The sequence below is a fragment of the Anopheles cruzii genome, chromosome 3 (assembly GCF_943734635.1).
Source record: "Anopheles cruzii chromosome 3, idAnoCruzAS_RS32_06, whole genome shotgun sequence".
NCBI classification, from domain to species: Eukaryota; Metazoa; Arthropoda; class Insecta; order Diptera; family Culicidae; genus Anopheles; species Anopheles cruzii.
The window spans coordinates 21,189,390-21,217,330 of record NC_069145.1 but is presented as its reverse complement, the minus strand read 5'-3'; the positions used below and the strand labels follow the sequence as shown (position 1 = coordinate 21,217,330).

At 54.3% G+C, this 27,941-nt stretch overlaps 1 protein-coding gene across 1 annotated transcript in view; it reads left to right on the top strand.

The window, feature by feature from the left end:
- Positions 1 to 27,941, top strand: part of LOC128270599 (protein serrate-like) — a gene marked incomplete at its 5' end in the record, with an annotated part of 72,362 nt that extends 44,421 nt beyond the window's left edge. Inside the window, 11 exons of the mRNA XM_053008010.1 lie at positions 3,250 to 3,383; positions 6,854 to 7,384; positions 10,357 to 10,470; positions 10,558 to 10,782; positions 12,258 to 12,385; positions 18,355 to 18,505; positions 25,532 to 25,666; positions 25,742 to 26,203; positions 26,277 to 26,671; positions 26,796 to 27,005; positions 27,066 to 27,941. Coding sequence (XP_052863970.1) covers positions 3,250 to 3,383; positions 6,854 to 7,384; positions 10,357 to 10,470; positions 10,558 to 10,782; positions 12,258 to 12,385; positions 18,355 to 18,505; positions 25,532 to 25,666; positions 25,742 to 26,203; positions 26,277 to 26,671; positions 26,796 to 27,005; positions 27,066 to 27,941 — 3,361 coding nt within the window. The remainder of the gene's footprint in view (positions 1 to 3,249; positions 3,384 to 6,853; positions 7,385 to 10,356; positions 10,471 to 10,557; positions 10,783 to 12,257; positions 12,386 to 18,354; positions 18,506 to 25,531; positions 25,667 to 25,741; positions 26,204 to 26,276; positions 26,672 to 26,795; positions 27,006 to 27,065) is intronic.

Sequence of the window (27,941 nt, the reverse complement as noted above, 5' to 3'; positions counted from 1 at the left end):
AAATCAGTTGGAAATTTTTGGTTATTTTAATAATTCCATTGCAAAATTCTTCAATAGTTTTGCGCGTGTAATATACAGTTTTGTAAGTATTTTTCTCAAACATACACATTTTCCGTAGGCAATTCATGGGACACCCGAATAACGAGAATTTTATGTAGTCAATATTCTCAGAACGATTTCAAACTGTGGTATAATCGGTTATTAAGAAATCGGTTCCAATACTGTGGCCAAAAACCATTGGAAATGTATTTTCAATTCAAAAACTCCTTATTTATTCTTCTAAGTCTATGTCATCACTCTTAAAGCGATCCCTACTCGATGCAATACACCGATGACTACATTTGTTCCAATGTTCGAAATAGGTTCGTACTGTTCTTTGGAATAGTCTTCAAAGGATTCTTCGTTTCGGATCTTATTTCCTGGCGGAGTTTATGGCGAAATGATCACAAAATGATCGCCGAAATGTGAGAAGGTGCGTTATAGTGATGCATTATCGTGATGTTAACAGTTTGGCTATTTGAAAGGAATTCATCAATTCGTTGTCTATTTGACGTATAACTCAGTTTATCACTATCCTCATTATCGGAAATAAGCCAATCGGCGCCATAATCCCAGCGATCAAACAGTGCCATCTTTACTCGTTTGTTGCTTAATATTAGGTCTAGGTGTTAATTCGTGCGGTTTACAATACATGGCACTGCTCACTAAGTATAACGAATATTTTTGAAGTGAAATATGTGTTTGACAGCTACTGTCCTTACGCATCTAACGCAGTATAGGTTTTTTTGCTAAGGTGTAAACAACACCTTTTATAAACATTTAAACATGTCAAGTTTTGTTCCTTGTAGAGTACTTTTGCGGGGAGTACTTTTACATTACTGCTTGCACGGCAGCAAAAGGGGTTCTTGTACCGAATCGTCACTGGTGATGATAAGGGGAGTTATTACAAGAATCCTGAACGCAAAAAACCCTGGATACAGCTTGGTGAACCAGGGCCACCGCAACTAAAGCAAAATATTCCATGCGCAAAGGTTATGCTGTGCATATGGTGGGATATGAAAGGTGTGGTATACTTTGAGCTTTTAAAACCTTATTAAATTGTTGAAGGATAACCCCATAAACCACAATTAATGCATTTGAAGTAAAGCTTTGGCCATAAAACGACGGAAATGGGATAAAAGACATGATAAGCTGATTTTTCAAAAAGACAAAACTCGACCCCACATCGCAAAACCAGTCAAAACCTATCTCGAAAATGTCGGATGGGAACTATTAACCCCCCGCTGTATTCACCAGATGTTGCTCCTTCGGACTACTATCTGTTCCGTTGCATGAGCAACGATTTGGCAGCACAGCGGTTCACTACTTTTGAAGGTATAGAAAAATGGGTCTCTGACTGGATCGCTGATAAGGATAAGAATTTCTATCGACACGGAATCGAAGAATTACCCGAAAGATGGGAGAAAGTCGTCGCTAACGACGGGCAATACTTTCAATAAGTTAGTTATACGTTATGTTGTTGTAATTAGGTTATAAATATTGAATAAAAACCGCACGAATTAACACCTAGACCTAATATATTTTTTGTTTAATGAATTTAAACCGTTAAATAATTCATCCAGCACTCCAGCACCAGATCGCTTGCTGGATGATTGTCTTCTTACCACGCCAAACTATATTAGTGCTGCTACGGAGCAACAAGTTTCAGAAACGGCTTACCAACCGAAGCCGAAAATCCGTCCGGCATTCCGATTCCGGTGATGAAGCCACCAGCACCGCGGGCCAGGCCAGCAAGCTGCACAGCCCAATCCTAAATCCAAGAAACCGAAAACACACATTTTTCCGTTTTTTTTTTTTCGTTCGCTCGCTTGCCGGTCCCCAAACTGTCAATCGCGGGGCCCTCGGGGGGCAGTGGTCGGTTTGTGTTTGTCAAACAGCGTTATCCGCCTGCCGGTGGGGTGGAGCGAGCGGTCGGTGGGGTTATGCGCGCTTCCCCGTAATGTCCGGGCAGGGGGTAAAAAAAGGCAAACACTTCTTCTTTTTTTGAAGCGCTTCGGCGTTAAGCGGTTTTTGTTTCTGTTTTCTTTTTTTTTTGGGGGTTTGTGTGCACACTGCCTCCTTCTGCGGGGTCTTCCGAAGTGTCTACAGAGTCGAAGCTAAAACAAACAGAAGTCACCACAGACTCCGCTGGGCTCCTAGCTCCCCCACGAGCGGGACCAGGACCCCATGAATCACACGTCCGATTTCCGTGCGCGTTTTTCCCACCGACCGGCAATCTTTTAGTTTCTTCTGTGTTTTTTTTTTTCTTTGCGCTTTTTGCGCTCGATACACAATCAAGATGAAGTGCAAATCTTCGATGGTGGCCCCCCACCGAGTTTGGCCCCTTTTTGCCTTCCGTCTTCTTCCTAACGATCACACACATACGGCGAGAGGCGTAGAGAGCATTGGGCCCAGATCGATCTTATCGCCCGCGCCGCGCGTAGAGATTTTGTCATCGAATCCCCTAATGGGGAACTCTCTCTCTCTCTCTCTCTCTCTCTCTCTCTCTCCGGAGGCTCTTGAGGCCCCTGGGGCTGACTTCCTTCTTATGTGGGCTCCTTACTTATTCATCCGGCGAGCCGCCGGACAAAGTGCACAATGGGACTCTACACCACAAATGGGCTGACCGCTGACTTTCTCCCAGTTTTCTATTGTGCATCGCCCGGTTCGGTCGCTAATTGTTTCGTCCAACAAAACCAATAATCACTCTCCCAGGCCGAGAGGTCCGTTTTTGAGGGGCCACTTTACAGAATTGGGCGGAATACGGTAATAGTGGAATGTATTTGCGTGCGCGCCACGATGGTCCGGTAGCATAACGATGTTGAGTCCCATTACCCGGCGGACCAGCCAGCCAGCCGTCACGTGCGTGACGGGGTCATTACGCTGATGCGGCACGCACGCAGCGGCGCTGGCCGGTGGTTATGAGGCTTCGCGGCCGCTGACTTCCCGCAGGACTTTGTCACCGCCGGGCGAGTGTTTTCGCGTAACTCTCTTAATGCGTTTAATTGAATAGATCGGCCGCTCGGCTCGTGGTCACATAATTATGCGGCGCGCGGTGCTCTCTTTGTGTCTTTGGTGCAATTAGACAGGTATCCGGTTTTTGGTGGGACGCCCCGGTCGGGCGTTCGAAATTTTACAATTATTGTGTACCCCGAAAAATGTCTTTCATCTTTCACCGTAACCGTATCCTTTCGCCTTTCTTCTTTACAGGTGCCGCCCTGGATGGCGAGGTCCGCTCTGCAACGAGTGCATGGTGTACCCGGGCTGCCGGCACGGGTACTGCAACGGAAGCGCCTGGCAGTGCATCTGTGATACGAACTGGGGCGGAATCCTCTGCGATCAAGGTGAGTGTCGGCCGTTGGGAACCGTTACCGCGGGACGAGGCGCAAACGGGCCACAAACCGGTCACTTCCGTATCCTGCTGCAGTGGCCCCGTTTTTTTATGTTTTCCTCTCATTTAATTCACCGTCGACCTCCGGTACATTAGACGGCGAACCCGAACACTAAAGCAAGGGCACCAGAGCAACGAAAAAAAAAACCGTCGATGGTAAAACCACGATTACCCGCGTGCGCCCCGCGGCCGTCGCACTCCTCAACGGTAATGGGAGCTCGAATTCGGATGAAAAATGAAATCGATTTTAGTTTCGGCCGCGGCCGGAATCGGTACGGTGCGCCAGCACCCCGAGCCACTCGGTGCGATCGGCGCTCTCTCGGCCCGGGTAATTAAACGCTGATCATTTCTGGGGTAATTACCTTCCATATGGCCGGCCACCGCCTTTCGCCCTTCCGTGCGGCCGGCCAGCCGGTTCCGCCCTTAATCTTTCCGCGCTCGCGCGGGGAAAGCAGCATTGCGAAATGCCCCATCGCGCCGCCGATCGAAACCGATCAAATTCAAAACGCCACAACGGCCCGGCCCGGCCCGCACACGAGATGGGCGAATCGAAGGCGAAACCGAAGAGCCGGAAAACAAGCGCAAACACACGCACACGCGGACCACCAAACAACCCGATGCATTTCTTTAAATTAATCGATTAATAATGTACTTTATCTACCATTCGTTGTCTGTTTTTTTTTATCTTCTCCGGGTTTCTGGGGCCCCCGAGCCGTGCATAATGCTGCACGGCGGCGCCGAGCATGAAAGCAAAAGGCCCCCCCCCCCAGGCCCCGGGGAAAAACTCCTAATTAGGCCCGAAATTTAATTTTTATTGTTTAATCTTATCGCTCACCGCGGATAAATTGGTGCCCCGATCCCGCGAGGACCCCGCGGGGACCCCGGGCGTGGTCACGCGTCCTGGGCTGGGCCACGCGATAATGCGTTCGCAACATTATGTGACCGGCGATGGCGCGGTTTTTGGGGTTTTTTATTGTTTATGTCCCGGCCAAAGTCCCGGTGGCCCCGATTGCCCGGAGCCCGCCATCGATTTAACCTCGCCCCGAAGTTCGCTCGCACACAATGTTCGTCGGTTGGCCACCGAACACGGAATGGGGTTCACTTGGCGGGCCAAACATCGCCACCGATCCGGTAGCGAGACCGACCGACCGAGGGGATGAGTGCCCCGATGACAACCCTCATAAATCAGGTCCTTTTTCGGGGTTTCGTGGCGGCGACGACGGCAGCGACGAAACCCGAAACCGTCGCGAGAATCGGAACCCCTGTGACATGTTTTATGTTTGTTTCATTTTTAAAACAAACTCAAGGGTAGGACAGACACACAGAACGACCTCCGGGAAACACACGCGGAACCCATCGGAAGTCACCCACCCGGCACTAGGGGAGAGTTGTTGTAATCGACTTCCGGGCTGTCTGGTGGAGGGTCGAAAATGGCATAATAGAAAACCGCGGCACACGAACCCGTCGATTGTCAAATCGATCAATCAGGACGCACGGCGGTAGTTATGACACTGCACCGCAGACGGTCGGTAAAGTCAATCGACCCTTCCGCTCCAGATTGGCCACATATGGGAGGGTAATTGCGATCAATTATGCTTCCTATTCACCGTCCTCGGGGTCGGGGACGGGGATTACCATACGTGTGTGTGCGCGCGCGCACGGGCGACAGAACCAGAAGAAGGGTTGCACCGGCTGGCGGCCACTGAGTGTCTTCGACGACCCTTCTCGGGGAAGCGAGCGGCGCACGAGCATAAACACTCGCTATGCGCGCGCCGCGCGTTGTTAAGCGCACTTTGCCCATTAGCCATCGAGCACGTGTGCGTGTGCGCGGCCGCTTCCCACTCGGGAAGCGGCCCGTTTCCACTTGTCCGCGCTATTTTTAATGCTTCCGTGGGAACGAGAGGGGGCGAGAGAAGAAAACACAGAACCCGACAAGTGTTCGACAAGCGATTGCCGACAACTGTTACCCCGTTCTGGGTCTTTGCCATTTTTTGTAGTTGTGAAAATGGAACAGGTTTGGGCCCTAACCTGGACCAAAACGCGGTGGGTAAATTACATTTCATTGTCCACTTCAAAGGGATTGCGATATGATACACTCAATTCGATCGCATAAGGATAATCGGTCTAAGCATCGGCGGCCAAAGATCCGATTGGGGGTCAAGATACATTTTTGTCACGCGTGTCAATTTATGAAGGAACTTATGAAGTACTGAGTTCTGCCGAATTTACAATTCATTCTCTTCGCACGCAATAAGGGATCTGGTATTTCGGGAGAACTTTGGCATATATTGATCGATTGACACAAAATCAATATCATTTAGGGCATTTTCTAGCGGAGCATTGCTCAAACGTAGGGATAGTTAAACATTTGGGGTGCCATTGAACGTGGAAGCATTTGTTTCGTAAAAAATCAATCAACAATTATGTTATTGTTGCTGATTTGAAAAATCTTTTACTTTGGTTCAAGGAGATTTGTAATTTGTAATAAACTGTTTAAAAAAGATATCGCGTAAATGGTCAAGCTCTGGCCTTGGCAACCAAAAGTACCGTTTTTTCGGCGTTTCCCATCACTTTGATCAATGTTTCGGCGATATGGCGGCAATGTCTTGGCGAATAGGCTTCTTGAGGGCAGCTAGTGTTCTGCTTCTTGAGGGCAGCTGACACAAGCCAGCGAATATCTTACAGATTTCAAATAACCATACAAAGCAAAAGTCTGCCGGCGTCAAATCTGGTGAGCTCGGAGGCCAGTCAAAATCGCTATTTTTCGATATCGGTCGTCCACAGAACAATGGTCGCATTCTAATATAGCATAACCCTAAGCATTAATATGCTTAGTGTTGCCCGATGCTTCCACTTCCGATGACTCTGTAGTGAACATAAATTCGAATTATGGTTCGAACGAACTTCGAGTGTTGCAGACGACTGTAAAATATGATCTCCTGACTGTTGGAACCTTTGGAAAGTCTTGGCATTGTAAGTGTCCATTAGGCTAAGAGAAAGAAGTTAACAAATCGGTGCAAAACAAATTTATCAACAGATTTGTAGTCGAAAGGAAAATAACACGTCACTGATGTTTTGAACTATAAAATGATTCGTATAGTTTAGAAATCAATCAACAATAACTATTTTCTGATAAATATAGCCCAGTCCGTTCTTCTAAAATAAAAAAAAACTATGTCCTTGAGAAAATGGAACTCTGTTGTTCTATCAACCTATCCAAAAATCTATCATAAAATATGAATCAATAAACCATTGATCAAAACTACCCAACAAATAATACATAAACAATAAACCAACAAACTCTCAAACTTTGAAGTAACAGAAAAGGGCAACTAAATCGCATCAAATCAAAGCATTTTGACCAAACTTTTTTACCCTTCGTAACTGACCCCATCTATTCCGCCTCTCGGCTTTCCATTGCAGATCTCAACTACTGTGGCACGCACGAACCGTGCATGCACGGGGGGACGTGCGAGAACACGGCCCCGGACCAGTACCGATGCACCTGCGCCGAAGGACTCTCGGGGACGCGCTGCGAAATCGTCGAGCACCCGTGCGCCCCGCAGCCGTGCCGGAACGGGGGCACCTGCATGCTGACCGGAAACGGTGACAAGCCGGCGAAGGGCACCGGGGCCGGCGGTTCCACGGCCTCTTCGACCGTGGCCTCGATCGTGGTCCGCGGAATGCGGGGCATGAGCTCGATGGGCAAACCGTACGGCCGAAGTGCGGCCACCAGCGGCGACTCCAAGGAATCAAAACCGACCGGTGGCGGTGGCGGTGGCGGTGGCGGTGGCGGTGGCGGTGGCGGTGGGTCACCGTCCTCCACTTCAGGATCATCCTCATCTTCCTCCTCGTCGTCATCGTCGTCGTCGTCCGGTGCTGGCGCTCCGCAAGCGATGAAAGATTTCGTCTGTACTTGCGCCCCCGGATGGACCGGGCCGACCTGCGAGATAAGTAAGTTCCCCCTCCCCCCCCTCCCCGCCCTCTTCCGTGTGACCTCGGTGGTATGGTCCGTCCACTGGCTTCAAATATTTCAACCCGGCCAACCCAACAGCCAGCCAGTCCACGGCTTTCGTTCGAATTTCAATTTCAAATTTCGACCATTAATCACCGTAACTGACAAATTTGAAGACTCCAGCGTTTCGACACCGCCTGACCGGTGGCCTCGGCGGTGGCGGCGGCAGCGGCAGCGGCGTTGGCGTTATCTGCGACGCACAGCTCACAACTCCGTTCAACCTTCGGTGTGTCATCTGCGGGCAGCGAGCAGACTTTCGGTGAATTCGGTTGTTGTGAGATCCACTACATCGCAGGAGGCACCGATCCATTACGGGCGTCGGGCCCGGTGGTGCCTTCTGGGCCCGTCCCGTTTCGAAGAGTTCGGACAAAAAAAACTCAGGCCCCAACTGTAGGCTAATTATTCGAAATTATTAAATTCAGTTTCTCTGGTCTGGCCTAGCCTTTTTGGGCTAGGAAATTCCTGAGCATCTTTCGCCAAAGAACTTTCGGTTGATGCGGCCACGGCGTTGATTATTGCTTACACATTAGAGACTTCCTGGCCGCGGGGCCGTGGTCGTAAAATCGTTTCGACACGACACGGCCGCGACTCCGCCGGCCCCAAAACTCCTAGTCGGAAGCATCGATCACCGATCATCGAGGATTTATTATCAATTTCACGGTTGCCCGGCTCTTGAACCCGCGCGCGGAAGGCAACCCAAATAAAAAAAACTAGGGAACAAGGTTAGAAGCCGCACCGACGGCGTTCGTTAGGCGTGGAGTTTGAAGTTCGGGAAAAAAGCGTGGAGAGTGCCAAACCCGACCCGAACCAGGCCAACTCCAGGCCAACCAGCTCCAGGCCGGCTGCTTTCGTTGATTGTCTTGATGACGAAAGAAGCGAGGAAAAAAAAAACACAAACGAAAGACCCATCAACCGAACCGTGACCGAGAGCCGTTCGTCGCGGAACAAAGTCATCATAATTTCATCGCCGCAATCTTCTTCTGGTCCCGATCCTAGCGCATCACACACACGAGCGAGCGAACGGGCGCCCGTATTAACATATTTCACTCGAGAACGAGACCAAGCCGAACCGTTGAGGACTTCATTCACCCGGCCACGGTGACAGCGGCGGCGCAGATAAAAATTTATAATTTACGACCCACGGGAGTGGAGTAGTAAAAATTTGACAAAATTAAAAACCAATACAATAAAAGCCCCCGAGAATGGGCGCATAATGGCGCTCGCCGACGGCTTTAGCATAATATGCCCGTTCGCGGTTAGCGCACGCGTCGCAGTTTGGCTCCCACGACAGGTGCCAGCGGCCAAGGTGGGTTGGGGAAGGCCGTTTGAATTCCCATCAACAACCACACCCCACCGCGAGGGGGAGCCCGCAACCGATCGATCGTCAGCCGATCAATTATGGTGATAATTGCGGCCCCGGCCCCAGCCCAAGGTGTGACCACACGGTGCTACTGTCCCACGGCATGTAAAGCCGCACCGTGTGTGTGTGTGTCGATTTATCTCGGAACCGGGACACGAACTGTGAGCGGATTCCAAGCTCGCACCTCGCCTGGCGAAGGAAGCGAATAAATAAGGTCCAACGTGCGCGGCCCGTAGTCGTGTCCCTAACACACCGAGTGCGCCGACAGGAGTGTAGTACAAATGGCGTAACAACATGTCGACGACGACGACGGTTCCTGCAGGACGGATTATCTTGCGGCTTGAAAGGCCGCTTCTCTTTAGCAGACCATTGAATTGGACCGTTTGGACTCCGTTCACGGCCTCCGACATGCGGCTCCCTGAGAAGGCGCAGCTTTATTTTATTCCCTTTCAAATTACATCCCAACCACACCGACACCGAGGATGCGTCCCAGAACTGGCAGTGGCCAGAAGTGCTACCGAGCGCCCTACCACAGGGTGGTTCTAAGCCACCAACCCACCAGTGTGTATTTATTTCCCATTGAATTGTAAATATTTTTTAATTTGAATAAATGACTGCCACTGCCGAAGCCGTCGGTTGCAGGATGCAGCAGCCCTCCAACGGCGCTGGCCGAACCCATTAGTCTTGCCGCGCGCGCCCGTAACGAGATGCAACTTGTACGGAGGGCGACATAAATTGTAGCTTCACCTCACACGGCCTGCTATGTTGGCCGACTAGGCCGGTATTTATGCTGATTGCATCAATCTCACCGACCGACCGAAAAGCATCGCATCAAAGCAACCACCATTTTGTGCGGGTTTGCCGTTCCGTTCCTAGCGCTCTTGATTCTTCTGGCATTCCCGGTCTCGGACACGTCACGTCCGTCAAGCCGTCCACGAGCGAGCGTCCAATTAATCATTCATCAAAACAAACACAAAAATCACCCGACGTCCGGCGCCGCCGCAGGATAAAACAAAACTGGAGCTTCAAGCCGGGCATTCCGCGCTTCCAAAACCAACGGCCCGGCCACTTGACATCTGACATCCGGCCGCCGCTTGGTCGTGCCAAATGGGAAATCCACGGGAAGCCCACCCGCTGGGAAGTGGTCCCGACCAGGGTCCCGGCTCCGGTCTAATTACTCACCCGGGCTCACAGGAACCCGCGGACCCAGAAATGAATCAATCACGAGAAAGAGAGGACGCTCAATCAAAGGGCTGCAGCGTTCGCCTATCAACCCCAAAACGTCACAGCAGCAGCCCTGTCCCGGTTCACCCGGAAGTCCCGTTGCGGACTCCAGATAGACTTCAGATAACGCGCAGCCAGATAGCCGGGCGATGCGCCGGCCCGTATCGTGGCGATCGATCATCGGTTGGTGGCCGCTCTCGGACCATCGGACGTGACACCCGGTCGGGCGCTCGGTCATCTCTTAATTTTTGCGCACTTCCCGGCGCATTCATTAACGGTCACATTCACACACACATCACTCACCTCTCCCACTCTCTCTGTTCCCAGACATCGACGAGTGCGCCGACGGACCGTGCCAAAACGGTGGCACCTGTATCGATCTGATTGGCAAGTTTCGCTGCGAGTGCCCGCCACAGTGGACCGGGGAAACCTGTCAGAAAGGTAGGTTGGTTGCCCGAGGTGCCCCCCGTTCGCGGCAAGATTGACCCCATTGACACCCCCCGATATGATTTCTCTCCTCCCCGGTAGACGTCGACGAGTGCGAATCGAACGTGGCGTCCGGGCTGGGGCCATGCATTAACGCCGAATCATGCCGCAACCTGCCCGGCTCGTTCCAATGCAGCTGCCTCGAGGGCTGGGGCGGTCCGACCTGCGCCCGGAACCTGGACGACTGCGTCGGGAAGTGCAAGAATGGCGCCACCTGCATCGATCTAGTCAACGACTACCACTGCGCCTGCGCCATCGGCTACACAGGTACGCGCCCCACAGGATCAGGAATTGGGTTCACCCAATTTGTCCCCCCGCACAGAAACCCGGCTGGCGTATGATTTATGACGTGCGCGGCACTCACCACGATCACCCGGTTCATCAATCACCCGCTGGGCTCCACGCAGAGCCGGTCCAGGATGCCCAGACGGACAAGGTTGTCGAATTATTTGACTTAATTTGGCCCACGCGAAGATCGGGGGTCCCAGAACCGAAATCGGAGCGCCCGGATTAATCAAGGTGCACCCGACTGATTGGGGCGGTTGGACCGCCAGGGTGCCGCACGACTTGCCGCGCAGCATGCGGTAGCCCGGCTCCGTCAATTAGAGTCAGTAATTGTTTCGATACCGCTGGCCACCGGACGCCGGCCAGAAATCGAACCCTCGATCCGACTGCGGGCTGTCAAGCAACCCGCATCCGATCCGATCGGTTGTCGATGAGGTCTATGAGTTGATTGTTTGGTCTCACGTCGTGCGCTTCATGTGGAAAAACGTCATAAATATGAGCCGTTGAGGTGCGCGATCGCTAATGAGATCGCTCCGAAAGCACCGACCGATGCACTCCGCCCGCTCGATCTCGATCCGAGAAGTTTCCCAAGCGCGCGATACAACCAGTAAGGCTCCCGGTTGTCCCGGACAAATGTAGTTCGTTTAAATCCGTGTTTATCCGAATAATGCTTCCAATTTCTCACCTTAGAACATGAAGACAAATTAACGGCCATTCGCGCGGTGGTCGGTAATGTGGCCGACCGCGGACTATAAAAGCCGCCAAGTTGCGCTCGGCTCGGCACGGCAAGGCACGGCACGGCGCAAAAAGAGATGCTAATAAATTGTGCCTCGCGGGGATCTCTCTCGCGCGCTCCCCGCGAACGCTCTCTCTCTCTCTCTCTCTCTCTGTCTGGCCACGGTGCGCACGGTGGTTGTATTCAAATTTGCCACCGCCGCCCGGTGCGGTCGACGGGCGAAGCCTCCGACGAGGCCTCGTTAGCTCCATCGCCACCGCAGATGATAATAATCATATTCCGGTAGCGCCTGGGCCGTTTGCTTATGATTTTGATTAATCTTGGGCTTTTTAAAATATCATCTATTAAACCCGGGCGGGCCCCCGGGGGGAAGCTGGGCCGACGGAGTGGTAGTAGTGGATTGTGTAATGATATTGTCGAGGCGCACAGGCGCGACAGGCGGACAGGCAGCAAAGCGGAGCGGACAAATCCCTACGGCGCGATGAAATATGTTCATTACGTTTAAGAACTCCCTTTCGAGCCCTTCGAGCGCGTGGGCTTTCTTGTTGGCTTTTCTTGTCCGCTCTCTCCCCATTCTCTGCTCGTCCGGGCTTTTCATCGTCACCGGGACATTAGGAACCGAAAGCGGACCATTAATGAACCGGGCATAAAAGGGGGATTTGAATTCTTTCGGTGGCTTACTGCAGCTTTTGCTTTCGTTTTTCTTCCCCACCAACTACAGGTCGCGACTGCAACACGGACATCAACGAGTGTGCCAACTTTCCGTGCCGCAACGGCGGCGAGTGCGTGGACTTCATCGGCAACTTCAAGTGCATCTGTCCGCTCGGCTTCTCCGGAACACTGTGCGAGGTAAGTGGCCTAACCATAGCCGATATTAAAACTCTATAGTAAGGGCCGGGTTAGCACCCCGGGACTACGTTCCCGGTGAGTTCCTGTAATAAAAAAACGCACAAATACATCGCTCATTAGATGACACACACCGTTTCGGGGGGGTTCGTCGCCTACATTCGCGCGTTGAAGTCTTTTGTTCGCTTTTCGACCAAAATCGCTTTCTAACGGTTCTAGTGCGCCGCGTGACGGGCGTTGTGTGTTGTGTATGGGCGCTTATTGTATCCTTGTTCCACCCCGGACCCGTGCCCTCCCTCGTCGCCTCGCTAATTGGCCATCACATCGTCTACGTTCGAACGCTCTTCGCTCCCCGGTTCACACTTTCTTATGACAAATGGGCTTCCAAAAGGAACTCCTGGGAGGGGCGGGATCGGGAGCGAACGCGACGCTACTACTAATCCTCGGGTGTCTCTGGTGTGGCCACCCAGCCCAGACACCCAGCCGGACGCAACCTTTTCACCGGCCCCAAATGTCAATTTGACGAATGACACACACCCTCTGCTCCCCTCGGCAACCCATTTCGTGAGTCCCACACACAGCACCCGCCCCAGGTGCTGTGGGTGGGACTCACGACTAAGGGGAGTTTAACATAATAATACTTCCGATAATTATGTGACCGTCGCGTAAGATTTTACGACGACGACGACGACGACGATGATCGACCAAGGATCGAGTGACACCGGCGGATAACGCATCGCTCGAGTGACAGCAGCCCATTGTTGGTCCCGCCAGGATGACGGATTGACCACCCGGTGGGGAGGGGGTGGGTTGGGGCCTCCCTGTGCAGCGACAATGTGACAACATGCGGCAGGCCTTAACGCCCACGATGGGGGGCGGGTGCGTCCGACGAGCGTTCAGCATCGCGACAATCACATCGCTCCGCTCCGTAAATCCGAACCCGTTTCGGGAACCAAAAAAAAAACGGGGACGGAAGCAGGGAGCAGGGATGCCCGGTGTTGTGTGTTTCGACGATCGCACGTTAAACGATCGTTTCTCTTTCGTCTTCACTCTCGGTCGCGCGTGATGGGCGCCCGTTCGGGGTCCCGTTTAAATATTTATGATGTGCGTGTCGGGCATCTCCCGATCCTCCGCCGTTCCGCTCTTGTGTTCCGCCTTCCTTCGTCGGGCCGCAGCATTTCGCGTCCGAAACCTTTGGGCCATGTAAATGAACGGTCATAAAATAAAAATTAATTTATAAAGATATAAAAACTGATAATAGCAACCGTCCGGCCCGGCCCGGGGTGATGCGGGAGTGGGAACCGTGCCCCCGCCGTGGTGAGGATGCCTCGGGCCGGATGCGAAAAAAACCACAACATCTCCCGGGGGGTGATGATGAGAAACAGCGCGGCACAGGCCTTGGGACGCCGAGGTGCTCGAGGGCCGACAGCTCTTGCCCCCGGGGGGCGCTCGGGCGCGGGGCTAAGTCCTGCCAATGGCGCGGTTGGGCAATTTGTCTTCGTGTTAAAACCATTTATCAGCCGATGAATTTTAAGCCCAGCGCGCGATAGAGGATAGCGAACCTGCGCGCCGGCGGATTGCACGGATCCGATCCGACGGCGATTGGTGGCCCCGTGTGGCCCTCGGGATTGTTGCGAGGCGTTAATGTGCATTTTATTTGCAGCGCGTTTCGGCCACAGGCCACACGTTCCCCGCCGGCCGACCGTAAACGGGATCGCGCGTCACGTCGAACGGATATTGGGACGCTGACGATGCGACATCCTCCGCGGCGAGACACACGATGATTGACCGTCTGGCCCGAACCGGCCCGGGAAAAGGGCCAATGCAAATTAGGAGACCCTTGTTAATGCTTCCTTCTGGCCACCGGGACTACGGCGGGTCATCTCTCGGCGACTACGGGACGGGTGTGGTGTGTTTGTTTATGCATGAGAACCGAAACGGTCCGCGCGCCGGAGACCGGGGTCCTAACTAGAACACTGCGCCAAAGGTTAAACGGCGCCGAAGCTGGGGCCCGGAGGCCCCGAGACCTGCTTCGGGGTGTATGAGAAGCAGCCAACGGCCAAGTGCAACCTGTTTCCAGCCGAGGCCGGTTTGCACCTTGCGGTGGCCGCCACACGAGTTGGTGCTCCTGTTTGGTCCGTTTTTTCCCGCGAACCGCACCACCGCTCGGCCGCAGAGAGTTATGTTGTGGTGTCATTTTATTACTTCTCTCGTTTTTTTCGCTTCTTCTTCTCGGCCACTTTTTGCCTCCTCGCAGGCCGGTGGCCCGCAGCGTGCTTAGGCCACGTTCGCATTGCGTACCGGCGGACCGGGGGCTCGGCTCCTTCGCCACCGAACCCGCTACTGCTGCTGCTGCTGAAATGTTGACTGGAGTGACGGTTCAAGATTTAATATGTTATTCGCCTTTTTATTATCTTTCGCTCGGCGTTTCGCTAGACGAACCCGCGGCCGCCGCCGTCGCCGGTGACGGCGGCGGGTGCAGTTCGGGGTTTGCACGGTTACGAAACGATCGCACGGATCGTGTTGTTTCGCTCCACGGGGCCCGCGGTGACTAGACACCCGGTCCGGAGCACGCATGGGCCGCGCGAAATGAAATAAATAAATTATTTCAAATGTAATATAGAAATGCACATGTTGCACATCGGGGCAACAGCCGCGACAAGCGTGGCGCACCGGCTGGAAAGTGCACCTGCCGCATTTGCAGTGTCCCTGAGCACCAGCTTCTTGTCACATTCGCGGACACACACACCGGTGGTTGGGGATCCAGGAATCCACCGCGGTCACACACGCGGACCGCGCTCTGGCGGCTGCGGGCAATTATGTTCAACAAATCAAACTCACCCAAAGGTTAGGACAGCCAAGCGGGGATCCGAATCCGTGAGCCTAATCAACCCGTCCCCGACCCGGGCTGCAACTGCAACGCGGTCACCGTGATGCAACAGCGGCGCGGTGTGAACGGCGATCAGGATCAGCGCGCACTGCGAACTGCGCGTCCGGAAGCCTAACGTGACGCTAATTGACCGATCGTGCTCGCAATCGCAACAAGTCGAAGTGGTCCCTGGTTTATCATTAGACCGAAAATCGAGTGCACAGAGATGCTGAAGTGTTGAACGCTTGTGCGTTAGCCCGATACATCACTTCCTTCACAACGAGTACCTTGAGGAACAGCTTCGGCTATCTTTCGATTGGTTTTATTGCTTTACTTCCAACCACTCTATCGACAAACCTATTCACCTAAGACTCTTCTCTACACAATGTGCCCTACACATTCGATGGAATTGCGAAAGCTTTTGATAAAGTTTCACTATACTGCCATTGCCATGAATTTGCGTTCACTTTTGATGAGTTACTCGTAACGCCAAAAAATAACGGGAACCAGTTGTCTTTGGCGATCGTGCTGTGGTGCACCATGAATCCTTTCTAACCGGTGCCAAGCTGTCAACAAAGAATACCATTTGGGTGTTATGCACCGTTTGCGTAATGCTGTGCGTTATTAAAGACTGGATTTTTGGAGAGACAATTATTGGCTCAACTTCCTCAAGTTCCTTTTTGCATCATATTTTCGAGATCAATTCGTGATGATTTACAAAGTATTCGGTTTAAGTAAAAATTCAAGATGTTTTGTGTTTCATGCATATCTTTAAGGCAGGCTTATTTTTAATGAGCTAATCTATCGAATGTTGATTCATTCATAGTCATTCATATTGCTGCACCCTTTCTTTTGTTGTAGACCGCATGTTAAGCCTTAAACTCCAACGTTTAAGTCTCACTCGTCACCAATTTATTGCAAACTCGTAACTGAGCTTTGTATCCTGGTATTTTTTTAAGGAACACTTGGCAGGTGAGGATATGTATTCTGTGTATATCCTCCGCATATACTGCCTCGTGGTTCCTTGACAGACATTGAACGGCCAAGGTTCACATATGGCAATTATACTCCTTGGCTTGGATATTTTTTATATTGTTTCAAGATCGTTGTGAGATTTTTTAACCTCTCGAATATCCAATTTATTGGTATCGACATTTGCCTTTTCATTGTTCCAAGTTGGTCTCCTTAGCCTTAAATGACTTTATGGAAGAACCTTTCAAAAATATACTTTTTCAGGCCATTGGATAAATTTCAAACGATACTTGGTTGTCGACAAATTGTTTGATGGAAAAAAAACAATTCTTCATGGCCAGATACTGAAGTCCTTCAAAAAATCTTTGAAAGACAAAAAAAATACCCAAAAAATGTCCCTTTTGGACGAACAACTTGCAGATATTAAAGAATGAAAAAATGTCAACGTTACTTTCGGACTGACCTAACCGAGCCCCATCGGCGCGTTAGAAGGCGTACCGTGATTGATCGTGCGGCTCCCATCGCCTTGCCTTGTGGAGGTTGCTTTGGGTTGTAAAATGGTCGGCCATCGGCGACTCAACACGCAAGGACTCGCCGATTTTCGACTCATCAAGCCAGGCGATCGGATCGTAAACGAAGAGTGTCGCCGCGCGGTTCGATATCTGGCGTGTAACGGGCAACATTTAACGATCGCCCACTGCCGGATCGTTCGCCCGGTAAATCTATCGGTGGCGAAGATGTCAAGGCTCCCCGGAGGCCGCCGCGATCCCGGTGGGGATAGTAAAGCACCGCACCGCGACCATTAGGAAGTGTTGGCACCACGTTCGGGGGAACCGTGAATGGTAAACCGATACACACGGGGTTGACCGCCGGGTGACACGGATTCGGAGGGCCCAATTAACGGACGGAGACGGAGCGAACGAAAGAAAGAGAGACGTAGCGCCGTTGCCGTTTAAGAGCCGCCGGTGCCGCCGCCGGCCACCAAAAATGGCCACTAAATGGGGGCAAATTAAATCATTGCGCGCGCTAACGAATTGAATGGTGTGCGCCGTCCCGGGGGATCATTAAATTAAATCACTGGCCGAGAGGGTTGGGGCGAGCCGAATTCCCCGCCCAACTGGCCGTGGGAGAGTTGCGAGCGAGCGAAACTGCACACACACACCCCACGGTCCGAGTGGGCCGCCATCGGGTGGCCATTTCTTTTTTGGCGGTGGCGGAATGAAAATCCTTGCTAACGGACGTTCCGCCGCCGAAGGTGTGAAGCGTTTGGGGCACTTTCGGCCCCCAGGTCGCCGCCGACTCGCCAGTTTTAGGGGCGGCCAACATATCGATAATCGATTATCCTGTGCGCGCCCCGGAGCACCGGAGCCCGGCGAAGTGTCCGGCTTACTGTCACTCAAAAGCCAATCCCCAAATCCTGCTCCGGGTGAAACAAAGAGAACCGCTGGGACCCGGGACGGCGGCGGCGGCCACCAAAATTTATCGGTCCAGCCTGGCTGTCCAATCGCTGACGGCTTTCGGGGCCCGGGACTCAACTTAAGCCCAAACATTGATTGACAATTTCCATTACTCTCTCGATCCGAGCCGAGCCGCAAGCTCAGAGCGGAGAAAGGAGGATCGGATTTGTGTTGTCCGAGGTGTTAAGTGTCGCGGGCAAGTGTCGTGACACACGGCGAGGGCGTCCACATTCTCACGCTCACGTCATGTCGTACCCCCAAAAAAAGGGGAACGGTTCCAACGGCCGACTACCGACGCGACGCGATCGAGCTAATCATATTAAGCGCAGCGCAGGCAGCGTCAAGAACGGAACCGGGAACCGGGCGGATATTAAAGGCCCCCTTTTTGGGGCGATAATATCATAATCCCAGTGCCCGGCCCCCCGAACGCCGTCGCTGCCAATTAAGAGCGTTCCCAAGATGAACGGGGGGCCGTGGTCCGAAATTTGCCCGACCCGAGAACCGGGCCGGGTTGACCGGTTCGAGCCGAGTGATTAACATAAGAATTTGATGCTACAGCCCCGTGAATCCCCAACATAGATAGGACCGGGTCCCCGATTTGTTCTAGATCCCTAGATCCGTGGTTTTCTGGTACTCTAATTTGATCTGTCCCTCTTCTTCTCGATCGTCCACAGGAAGCGAAAGATCACTGCAGCTCGTCACCGTGCATCGAGGGACAGTGTTTGAACACCCCGGGCGGCTACTACTGCCACTGTCCGCCGGGATGGGCCGGCCGACACTGCGAGTTCCCGCGGACACCGTGCGATAAGCCACCGTGCGCCAACGGTAAGTCGTCTCGGCGTCTTCGGCGTCTTCGGCGCCTTCAGCGGTTTCGCTTTCACCATCCACCGTCGGTCGCCGCCAATTCTGTGGCTTATGTGGCCACCATTAGCATATTCGTGACACCCAATTTATTGTGCCATATACCGCCAGTGAGCCCGCGAGGCCCGCGATGACAGCGATCACTGGCGGGACTTCGGACCTCGGGAAGGTGATACATTCCGGGCCGAGAAAGCGGACGAACTGTGTCCGAGGAGATCCCAGAGATCTAACACATAATTAGAATAATAATACAATAATTCATTATAATATTTCAACGCAACGCTTATTGCGCACCCCGAGCCGACCGTGGCCCTGACGCGGTGGCGTCTCCGCCGTCGTGCCGTTTTTCGTGTGTCTCCTAATGCCCCTATCGAGCCTAAAGGATCAGCACAGTAACCGGCAGCAACGCCAACACCAGTTGACGGAAGGCAGTTGGGGCGGTTGAGTGCCCCGCTGGTCTGGCCTTGGCCACCAAAACAGCAACACCCGGGGTAGCCATTAACAAGTCGCCGTCGCCGACGACTTTCTTCCTTTCGGCCTTTCGGGACGATAATTTACAGCCATCGGCCGTATTTGGTGTATTTTATTGCCGCGACCATCGTGGCCGAGCCGAGCGGCGGGACTATCGGGACGGTGCGATCTCCAATCTCGTGACCAGCGGCAATGCCCTTTTTTGCGCGATGCGCGATTCGCACCGTTCCATCGTCGTCGGCGTCTCCGTCGTAGACATCCGCCACAACTTTGTTTGTTGTTTGAAGCTTTTGGGGCCGATCGATCGCGCGCGCCGATGGGAAAATCTGTCAAATGCAATTTATTTTGCCCAACTCCAGGTCCAGCTCCACGTCGGTTGAGGTCCAAGACACGCCGGTGGCTCTTGAAGCCCCGACTAATTAGTCTCATCACCGTCCGGAGTGGCTATGAGTCCCTCCAACGATTGGAGCTTTCCTATGGTGCGTTGGCCTCCTGTTAACTCCCCCCAATTTCGGGCCGGCACCGTAATTGATTAGAACACCCCGCCGGGGTGATCAATTGGCGATCGGTTCGCGATCAAGTTTTACAATCACCGCTAGAGCGACCGGTTCAGGACGGGGGAACATATTTATTACATCCTCTCGGACGCTCCTCGGACGCACGGCGATCCGAGGGACCTTTCGCCTCGTCCGAGGTGATGACTTCAACTGGCCCGTCACTGGTCACACTCGGAATCGTGCCGTGCCGTTCCGTGCCGAATGGAGCCAATCCTAGCGAAATGTCCGTTAACATGTTTATCCCGGAGATATGATTGTCATTGCGGGATCGTGCTGTGCGCTGCGCTGTGGCCAACAAATTACGGTTCATGTTTCCCACTGATCCAGATATACATCATCCGCGGCCGCAGCCAGCCAGCCGAGCGCAAGCATTCCTTGGCTGCACCTTGCCCTCTTGGCGCACACACGCACGCGCCCACGATGGATCGCTGACACGGCCACGGGGCACCGGTACCCCACAGGACGGACCGGGACGATCAGCTGGCCACCACGAGTGACCGGTAACGATCTCTCGATTTAAATTAACAAGTTTGTTAACAGTTGTTCATCTGTCTTGTGCCGTATCGCCGTACATCACTCATAAACGGGTCGCTCGGTGCGGGGCCATTCCGTACGGGGTCCGCCACCCCTTCCACCCCGAACTTCCCTTCACCGAGGGCCGATGATCGGTTTTGCGATATATCCCCCTCATCGATCGATACCTGGGGATGCCGCGTGGATTTCCGACGGTCCCTGGCCAACCCACGGTAGACGCGCCCATATGGTCTGTCCCGCCCGAGCGTCCTGCGTGTCACCCCGCGATCGATATCGGGTGGGGTCCCTCCCGGGTGCTGACTCCCGATCGTGAAGTCCGCGGGCAAAATAATGATCTCCTTTGTGTGTGACCCACGCTGCCCAGACGCTGCCCAAGACACACGATATTGTATAACATTAAGTTGTATGTCAAAACTGCCAATTTGTTGCGCCCTGCGCCCCGTTTGTGGCCATCGCCAATCGCCCGAAAGCGATCGCCGAAGAAGTGTGATGTGATGTGGCCGAGAGAACCCGAGACGTCGAGGCCAATGTGTGCCGAAATTTATGGCACCAGCCAGCACCGGAATCGGAATGGCCACCGAAGCGCCGTCAACCCACCGGCGCACCGGCGGTGATGATCTCCCACAACTCGGCCACAAGACTCACGGGGCCGAATAATTGACTCCTTGGATGGCGAATGTTGAATTATTTATTTGGGAAAGTGTATTGGGAGCTGGGACCCCCCCGCCCGCACACACACACACACCGGGAATAGTGACCACCTTTTGTTCAGCGCGAAAAGGTCGAGCCTTAGCCTGGCTTAGAAGCGCCGCCGGGAGGACCGGTAGGAAGAATTTTGATTGACACCCCTCCGATCGGGCGGGCGAAGTAGCGAAAATGGAAATGGCCACATGGCCGTTCGGGGCGGGGAGCGTGCCGTCCACTTTAGGGGCCTTAATTGCCGGGGCCTAAGGGCCACCCGTAATTGGGTGCGTCGCGCTCTAGTCTCAGCCCGTGAGGCCTCCCGTCTAAGGCCGGACGTGGGAACATAGAGCGCAGGAGCGCAAGTTTCGTCAGCGACACGCCGTGCCCACGCCGGGCCGGGTTACCGGAAGACCGACACTGGGACACTGGGACACTTATTAGTCACACTTTGGAAGTCGTCGTCGTCGTCGTCGTCGTTGATCCGCCAACTATTAATCACTACTTATGTTCTCACCCTCTAATGACGGCGGGTTCTTGCTTCCGTGAGTCACCGCGGCGCTCCCGAAGCCGTAGGAAGCACCGTGCCCTGCACCCAGTCGGAATGTGGGCTGTGGGTCCCGGCCCACGAATTCCCTCCTCCCTCGGGCCTGGGCCCCGGCGGCTAATGAGGCGGCTCTTGCGCGACTCTTCAATGCTTCAATTATGTGCGCCCGCCGATGCCGCGCCTCATTATGGCGACAGAGAGAGAGAGAGAGAGAGAGAGAGAGAGACCGGGGCATCCCAAAAGGGGGGATGTAAATATGAAGTTTCGCTCGAAATTGAATGGAAATAATAAATAAATTTCCTAGTAAATCGCACTCGCCGCGCGCGAAGTGTAAAGAGTTGAGAAACGCGAGCCGCCCGAATCTCGTTACGCGCCGCGGTTCGTTTATGCCGTAAACCTCGGTCGGCACCACCGCGAGGAGGACACGTTGGAAGACACCCATCACCCATTGCGAGGCGCGCCCTGACGGCATTCCGAGCTCCCCGAGTACGCGGCGGCGGGACACATAATTAACTTCGTGCGGTATCGGGACGCCCTTGATTCGCCGTGGTCACCGCCACCGCCATTCACGCGGGCGCGCCCGCAGAAGGAAGATCCGCTGACAAGCGGCCCGGGACGCGCGGTGAGCTGAGAGAGCATTGATTGTCAGTTAAATACGAACGGTTTGATTGGGCCGGTCGCCGGATGGCCTCGCCCGGCGGCAGCAAATATGTTGCCGATCGCCGCTTGGCTTGGCTTCTGGCTTTTCCCCTTCTGGGGGGATGAATAGGCAAATTTCCCCGCGCCTGATCATGATGGGACCAGCGTTTTCCGTAATTAGATGGCAAATAGCTCACGATCGCGGCCGGCGCGGTGGCACCGAAATGGGAGCTCCCCGCCAGACCGCGCAAATTGGGTGGATCAACCAATGGGATCCTTTGATCCTGTGCGCCGGGCGATCGGAGCGATCGTCCGCCAACTTCGGCATAGCTTGACATCGGCGAAGCCTGGGCCAAGCCCAATCGAATTATGACGACGGACCCGAACCCGACCCCGGGACGGGTTCACACCAATACGGCCCAGACCCCGCTAACTAGTCTGACAAATGGCTTACGGAAGGACCGGACGCGGACCGGGTGCATGACTAATGATGGCCGGGGCGGGGAAGCCTCTCGCGCGCTGCCGCGATGAATAATTAGGTTCCCTAAATGCCTCGGTAATTAATACAATACAGCGTCCACCGCGGGCCAAATTTAGAATCTCTCCTCCTTTCAGGGCTACGGTCCTGCCGAGTTCGGCCAATCCGTCGCGCGCGCGCACAGGGGGCCAGCAAGAATAATGACATTATGATTGAGCCCCCCCCACCCGTCCGAGCCCCCAAGTCCCGGTCTCAGTTTTCGGTTCCCCGATTGGGCCGCCTATGCTCCGTCGGCCGCGCGGAGCCTATGCGCTGGATATTTGTATAATTAATGGAACTTACAGCGGAGAGATGCTGTGGCCGCGGCCGCGCGAGTGTGGGCAACAATCACCGGTGAGGTAAGCCATGGGGGGGGGACCCGAAGGTACCAGCGAGATGGATACAAATTGTAAGCAGAATGAGATTGTTAAGGCCGAAGAATGGACCGGAGAACCACAGAAAGCCTCGGTCCTCTGTCTTCTGGCCCGGCCCGGTGGAGGATTGAGGGAAAATGGGAAAAGAGCGAAACATAAAGAGACACAGAGAGAGAGAGAGAGCGAGAGAGAGCGACCGAGAGGTATTGAACGCAATCGGGACGTACAATACACGTTCGCTTTTTTGTGTGTTGTGTTGTTTGATAAATTGTTTACAACTTATTTATGCTTCAGCAGCGCGCAAACGCGGCCCTGCGCCAGTCACTTCCCGAACGGGGGGTGGGGGCCAGCAATGGGGGGGCAGCAACCGTCCCACAAACCGCACGTCACACGTTCGCCGGGATGACCGGGCGGGATTATTGTGTTCTTCCAAAGAAGGCAGGCACCGTCCACCGTCCTCCAGGCTCCTGGGTCTCTCTCTCTGTCCCTCTCTTGCTTGGCACTCACCTCGAGACCGCATCGCAAGCATCGATTAGAGGTCCAGCGCAACGAGAGGGCCCGACCGCGCACAGTGAAGCTTAAATTAATGATTACGGCCAATATTTGTCATGGCTTATTGCACCAAAACGACCCGCGCGGCTGCTTCCCGAGGTCCGAGCTTTGCTGGTGTTGGTGTTGATGCTAGTGTTGGTGTCGGTGGACCAAACTCTCTTCTGGTCGCTACCCCGTTCACACGTACAAATTATCATTTACCTTCCACCGGGATCCCGGGAAGAATTCGGCTCATTTATTAATGTAAATTGGAAAACCAAGCATTTTCCAGCGTCGCCGTTAACAATGTTTGCAGCCGCCGCTTGCACGGACCGAAAAAACAAAACCCCCGGCGCGGCCAGCGGGCTCCGAAAAACGGGAGAAAAAACAAAAGCCCAAATGGCCAACTGTTGGCCCCAAAAAGGAAAGCTCGGGCGGCCCACTCGGGGCAACCAAACAGACTCACCCTGGGCCTGGGAGAGAATTGTTCCTGCAAACAGTTTGGGGTCGGAAAACGGAAAGAATGTTAATGGGGGCACTGTGCGATGCACCGCCCAAAGTGGGCACCTCCAAATGAGCCCAAGCAGCTCGTTTGGTGTTTTTGGGGTGCCTTCGGTAGGCAGTGTGGAAAGCAGGACTTCTTAGTGTACCAAAAACCGTTCCATACATTGGTCTTGTTGATAAGAGTTGAAAGTTGAATCGATCGCTGACCGTTCGAAATCCGGACTTCAAAATTCAACAGTTAGTTTACAATGCAGTAAATTCTTGGGCCAAACATTGTCCATTACATTTGCGACAATGAACATTGCTGGCCTAACTTCTTGACCTTCGCTTGACATTGGCTTGGATAGGGGGGATGGACCTTCTGGATCATTCCCAGGGCCTTCAAACATAAGGATATGGCGTATTGGGGCACTTTTAGTTGATCCGCGAATTGTCGTTGCATTTGCGTGTCATTTTCGTCCAAAAGTTCTTGTAGTTCAGCGTCCTCGAGTCCTCCGATTTTCTTTTTTGGTTAAGTCAACGTCAAACGTCCCAAACGTCATTTTCAGGTACAAAAGTCAACATGGTCTAACTTCTTCAAAGATTAGTTGCAAACTAAGTTGTTTCTTTTTTTCGACATGAAATCGTTTGCCTGATGTCAAAACAAGGTAATGTGGCTAAAAAACCATAGTTAGGAAGACCAAAGTGACAGCTAGAGCCGACTTCGATTTCATAGTTTTAGACCTGTAGATAGTTTATCAACCTGTGACTTCAATTGCACACAGTACTGCTCCCAACTGTGGTTTCTTTCGACACCAAATCCGATTCCCTTGTGTGTATCCGATTCAATCATTGACATTGAGTGACAACAATTCGATCACACATTGAAGAGACGAGCTTTGTACGCCTCCAGATAACCGTAGAATGCGTAGACGAAATACCGACAACATTCGGTTAAGGACACAGGAGGACAACATTTCATCTATGTCTAGAGTCAAGAGACTCGAGTCCGAGCAGGAGACTACGGGTGCGATAAAGCGCGAGCTGGCTCCTAGACTGGCGTATTCGAGTCGGACCGGACGGACCATAGTTCGTGAGTTTGAGTTCACTATTGGCCAGCAGGTCATGGTTCAAACATGGATTTAGAATCCGACCTTCAAGACATGAATTCAATCTGGATCTTTCCACAATCTCCTATGGTCTCAGAAAGGTACCAAAGTCAGAGACATAATTTGTAGTATGAAATAAGGAACAAACCACAAACCAAATAGGCTGAAGCTTGATACGGAATCGGAACGGACCGAGCTATCCAGACCTGAACTAATAGTTACCTCGAACGTGTGTCAGTGGCAGTTTTGACGGATAAGAAGCCGGCTGCTGCTGATGAAGCAATTACAGCGCGGGTTACAGCGATCGGACGGAGCTCCCAGCCGACCGGCATAGCTCAGATTCTGCGCGAGTGGCCCTACCAATTAGAGGCCGAGATCGTGCCGAGATCGGCTCGCCCTAGAGATTTTAATTGCGTTCCTTGCGTCCCCAGCGTTTTCTTCTTCCCTTTGCCCCCACCCAAGAAGACCTGGGTGCCCATTGTCCGGGGCTCCCACAAAGCACATTTTCATGGTTTTTCCTAATTCCCTGGTGGCACTTTTCTTCCAGACGGAGGAGGATGCAGTCTGCCGACGGCGAACAACGATACGATACCGTGCGGTGGCCGTGGCAAATGTGAGTCCGGTCCGATGGGGTCCAGCTGCGTGTGCCAGGCCGGGTTCACTGGGCCCTTCTGTCAGCACGGTAAGTACGAAGAGTGGAGCGCCGCGCCAGGCGGAAAAGGCGGAGAAATAACTCGAACCAATCGAACTCCGACAGATGTGAATGAGTGCACCTCGAGTCCGTGCAACAACAACGGCATCTGCATCGACGGCGAAGGCGACTTCTCGTGCGAGTGTCAGCCGGGCTGGACGGGCAAGACGTGCACGGAGCGGGCGGTGCAGTGTCTGCCGGGCCAGTGCCTGAACGGGGGCTCCTGCAGCCCGTCCGCGTTCGGCGGCGTCCCGCACTGCCGCTGCGCCCTCGGCTGGGGCGGCCCGTTCTGCAGTGAGCCCGTGGACCAGTGCCAGGGGCAGCCGTGCCACAACGGCGGAACCTGCGAATCGGGTCCCGGCTGGTTCCGGTGCCTCTGCGCCAAGGGCTTCTCGGGCCCGGACTGTCGGATCAACGTGAACGAGTGCTCGCCGCAGCCGTGCCTGGGAGGGGCCACCTGCAAGGACGGCATCGGTGGCTTCACCTGCCTCTGCCCGGCCGGACGCCGTGGATTGCGCTGTGAAATACGTACGTAGTGCGGAGTACTTGCAGGAACTTATCAACCCCATTCGCTAACCCGAAACGACTTCCCTCTCTCCAGTGCTCTCCGATCCGTCGTCCGTGTGCTCGAATACGACCACCAACTCACCGTACGATCCGCTAGATGCCACCGCCGCCGGCGAATCGATCGCGGGCCTCGACCGTCGACGCCACTCCGCCGGTACCCTGCCTGACGAAAGCAACTGCAATTCGTGCATCTGCGTCAACGGGAAGCCGCGCTGCTCGAACCTCTGGTGCGGTCTGCGCAACTGCCTCAACCGGAACGTCTCGGGCAGCGCCACAGCCTGCGAGAGCCATCAGGTGTGCGTGCCGACGTCGCAGGAGTCCTGTCTGGCGCCCCCGTGCCGCCCTCGGGGGGACTGCCGGGCGTTCGAACCGTCGCGCCGCGTCGCTCCACCGAAGATCCCGGCACCGACCGATTGCTGGCCGAACCAGGTACGTACCACACAGCTGCAAGTCTGCGTTGGTCGGACCCAATTAGTCGGACTAGTATCAGGACTTGGAGCTGACAGGCCATGTCCATGATCGTAAATTTCTAATGAAGCTTCTTCGCCACCAGGCAACGCTCGGGACGGCCTGCGCCCGGATATCGATCCTGCTGGAACTGAACCGGCTCGTCCGGGGCACGTCGGTCGACGGGCTCTGCTACCTGCTGCGGCTGCAGCTAGGCGAACGGCTCATCAAGAGCCCAGCCTTCGACGTGTCGCTGTTCATCGTGGTGCTGTGTGACCTCAAGACCGGCACCAACGACACGATCGAGGTGACACTGGTAAGTACGGCCCCCGTATGCGTCGACCGCTACGTCTAACGTCCCCCCCTTTGCTTGCAGTCCACTCCGACGGACCCGGTTGGTGGGTCCTCCAGCCTGACGGAAGCGGTCCGGCTACTGGCGGAGATCCTGTCCCGGCAGCAGGGTGTCCAAAACGACTCCTTCCAGGCGTCGGACATCGTCGCGGAGGCGGCCCCCCTGACGTCCATCCTCGAGGTGAAGGTCGAGACGGCGCTGGTCAACGAAAGTCCGGACAGCTCGAACTACCTGATCGCCGTCGGCTTCGGGATCGCCATCGTCGCGCTCTGCCTCGGCGCGTTCGTGGCGCTCCTGTGGCGCCAGAAGGTCCACTCGCACACCGGCTCCGGGACGAACCTGTCGCCGCACCTCGATCTGTCGCGCGGCATGGACGAGGAGAAGTCGAACAATCTGCAGAATGAGGAGAACTTCCGGCGCTACGCCAACCCGCTGAAGGCGAGCGCTAGCTCGCTCCGGGGCGCCATGGAGCTGAGCCTCAACCCGGCGCCCGAGGCCGCGGGCCCGAGCACGGTGCATCGGTCGCAGCAGCAGCTCTACCCGCCGGTCGGCGGCTGCCCGTCCGCCGGTGACGGGAGTGCCGGTGAGTTCGAGAAGGACCCGGACAAGCAGCAGGCGGTCAACAAGGCGGCGCACCGGAACTCACACCTGCTGCTACACAAGACGCAGAACGCCGACGTGTTGACGAAGAACATTGTCGGCGCGATCGACAGCCAGCACAAGGACTTCGGCAAGCGGTCGATCAACGACCACACGGCCTCGACGACCAACGTCAGTGCGGTCGGGGTCACGGGCTGTGGGACGGCCACGTCGGGGGTCGCCGCGCCGGGCGTCGCCGACACCTCCAGCATGGGATCTCTGGCGCAGGACTGCTCGGACGTGCTGACGGTGCACGTGTAG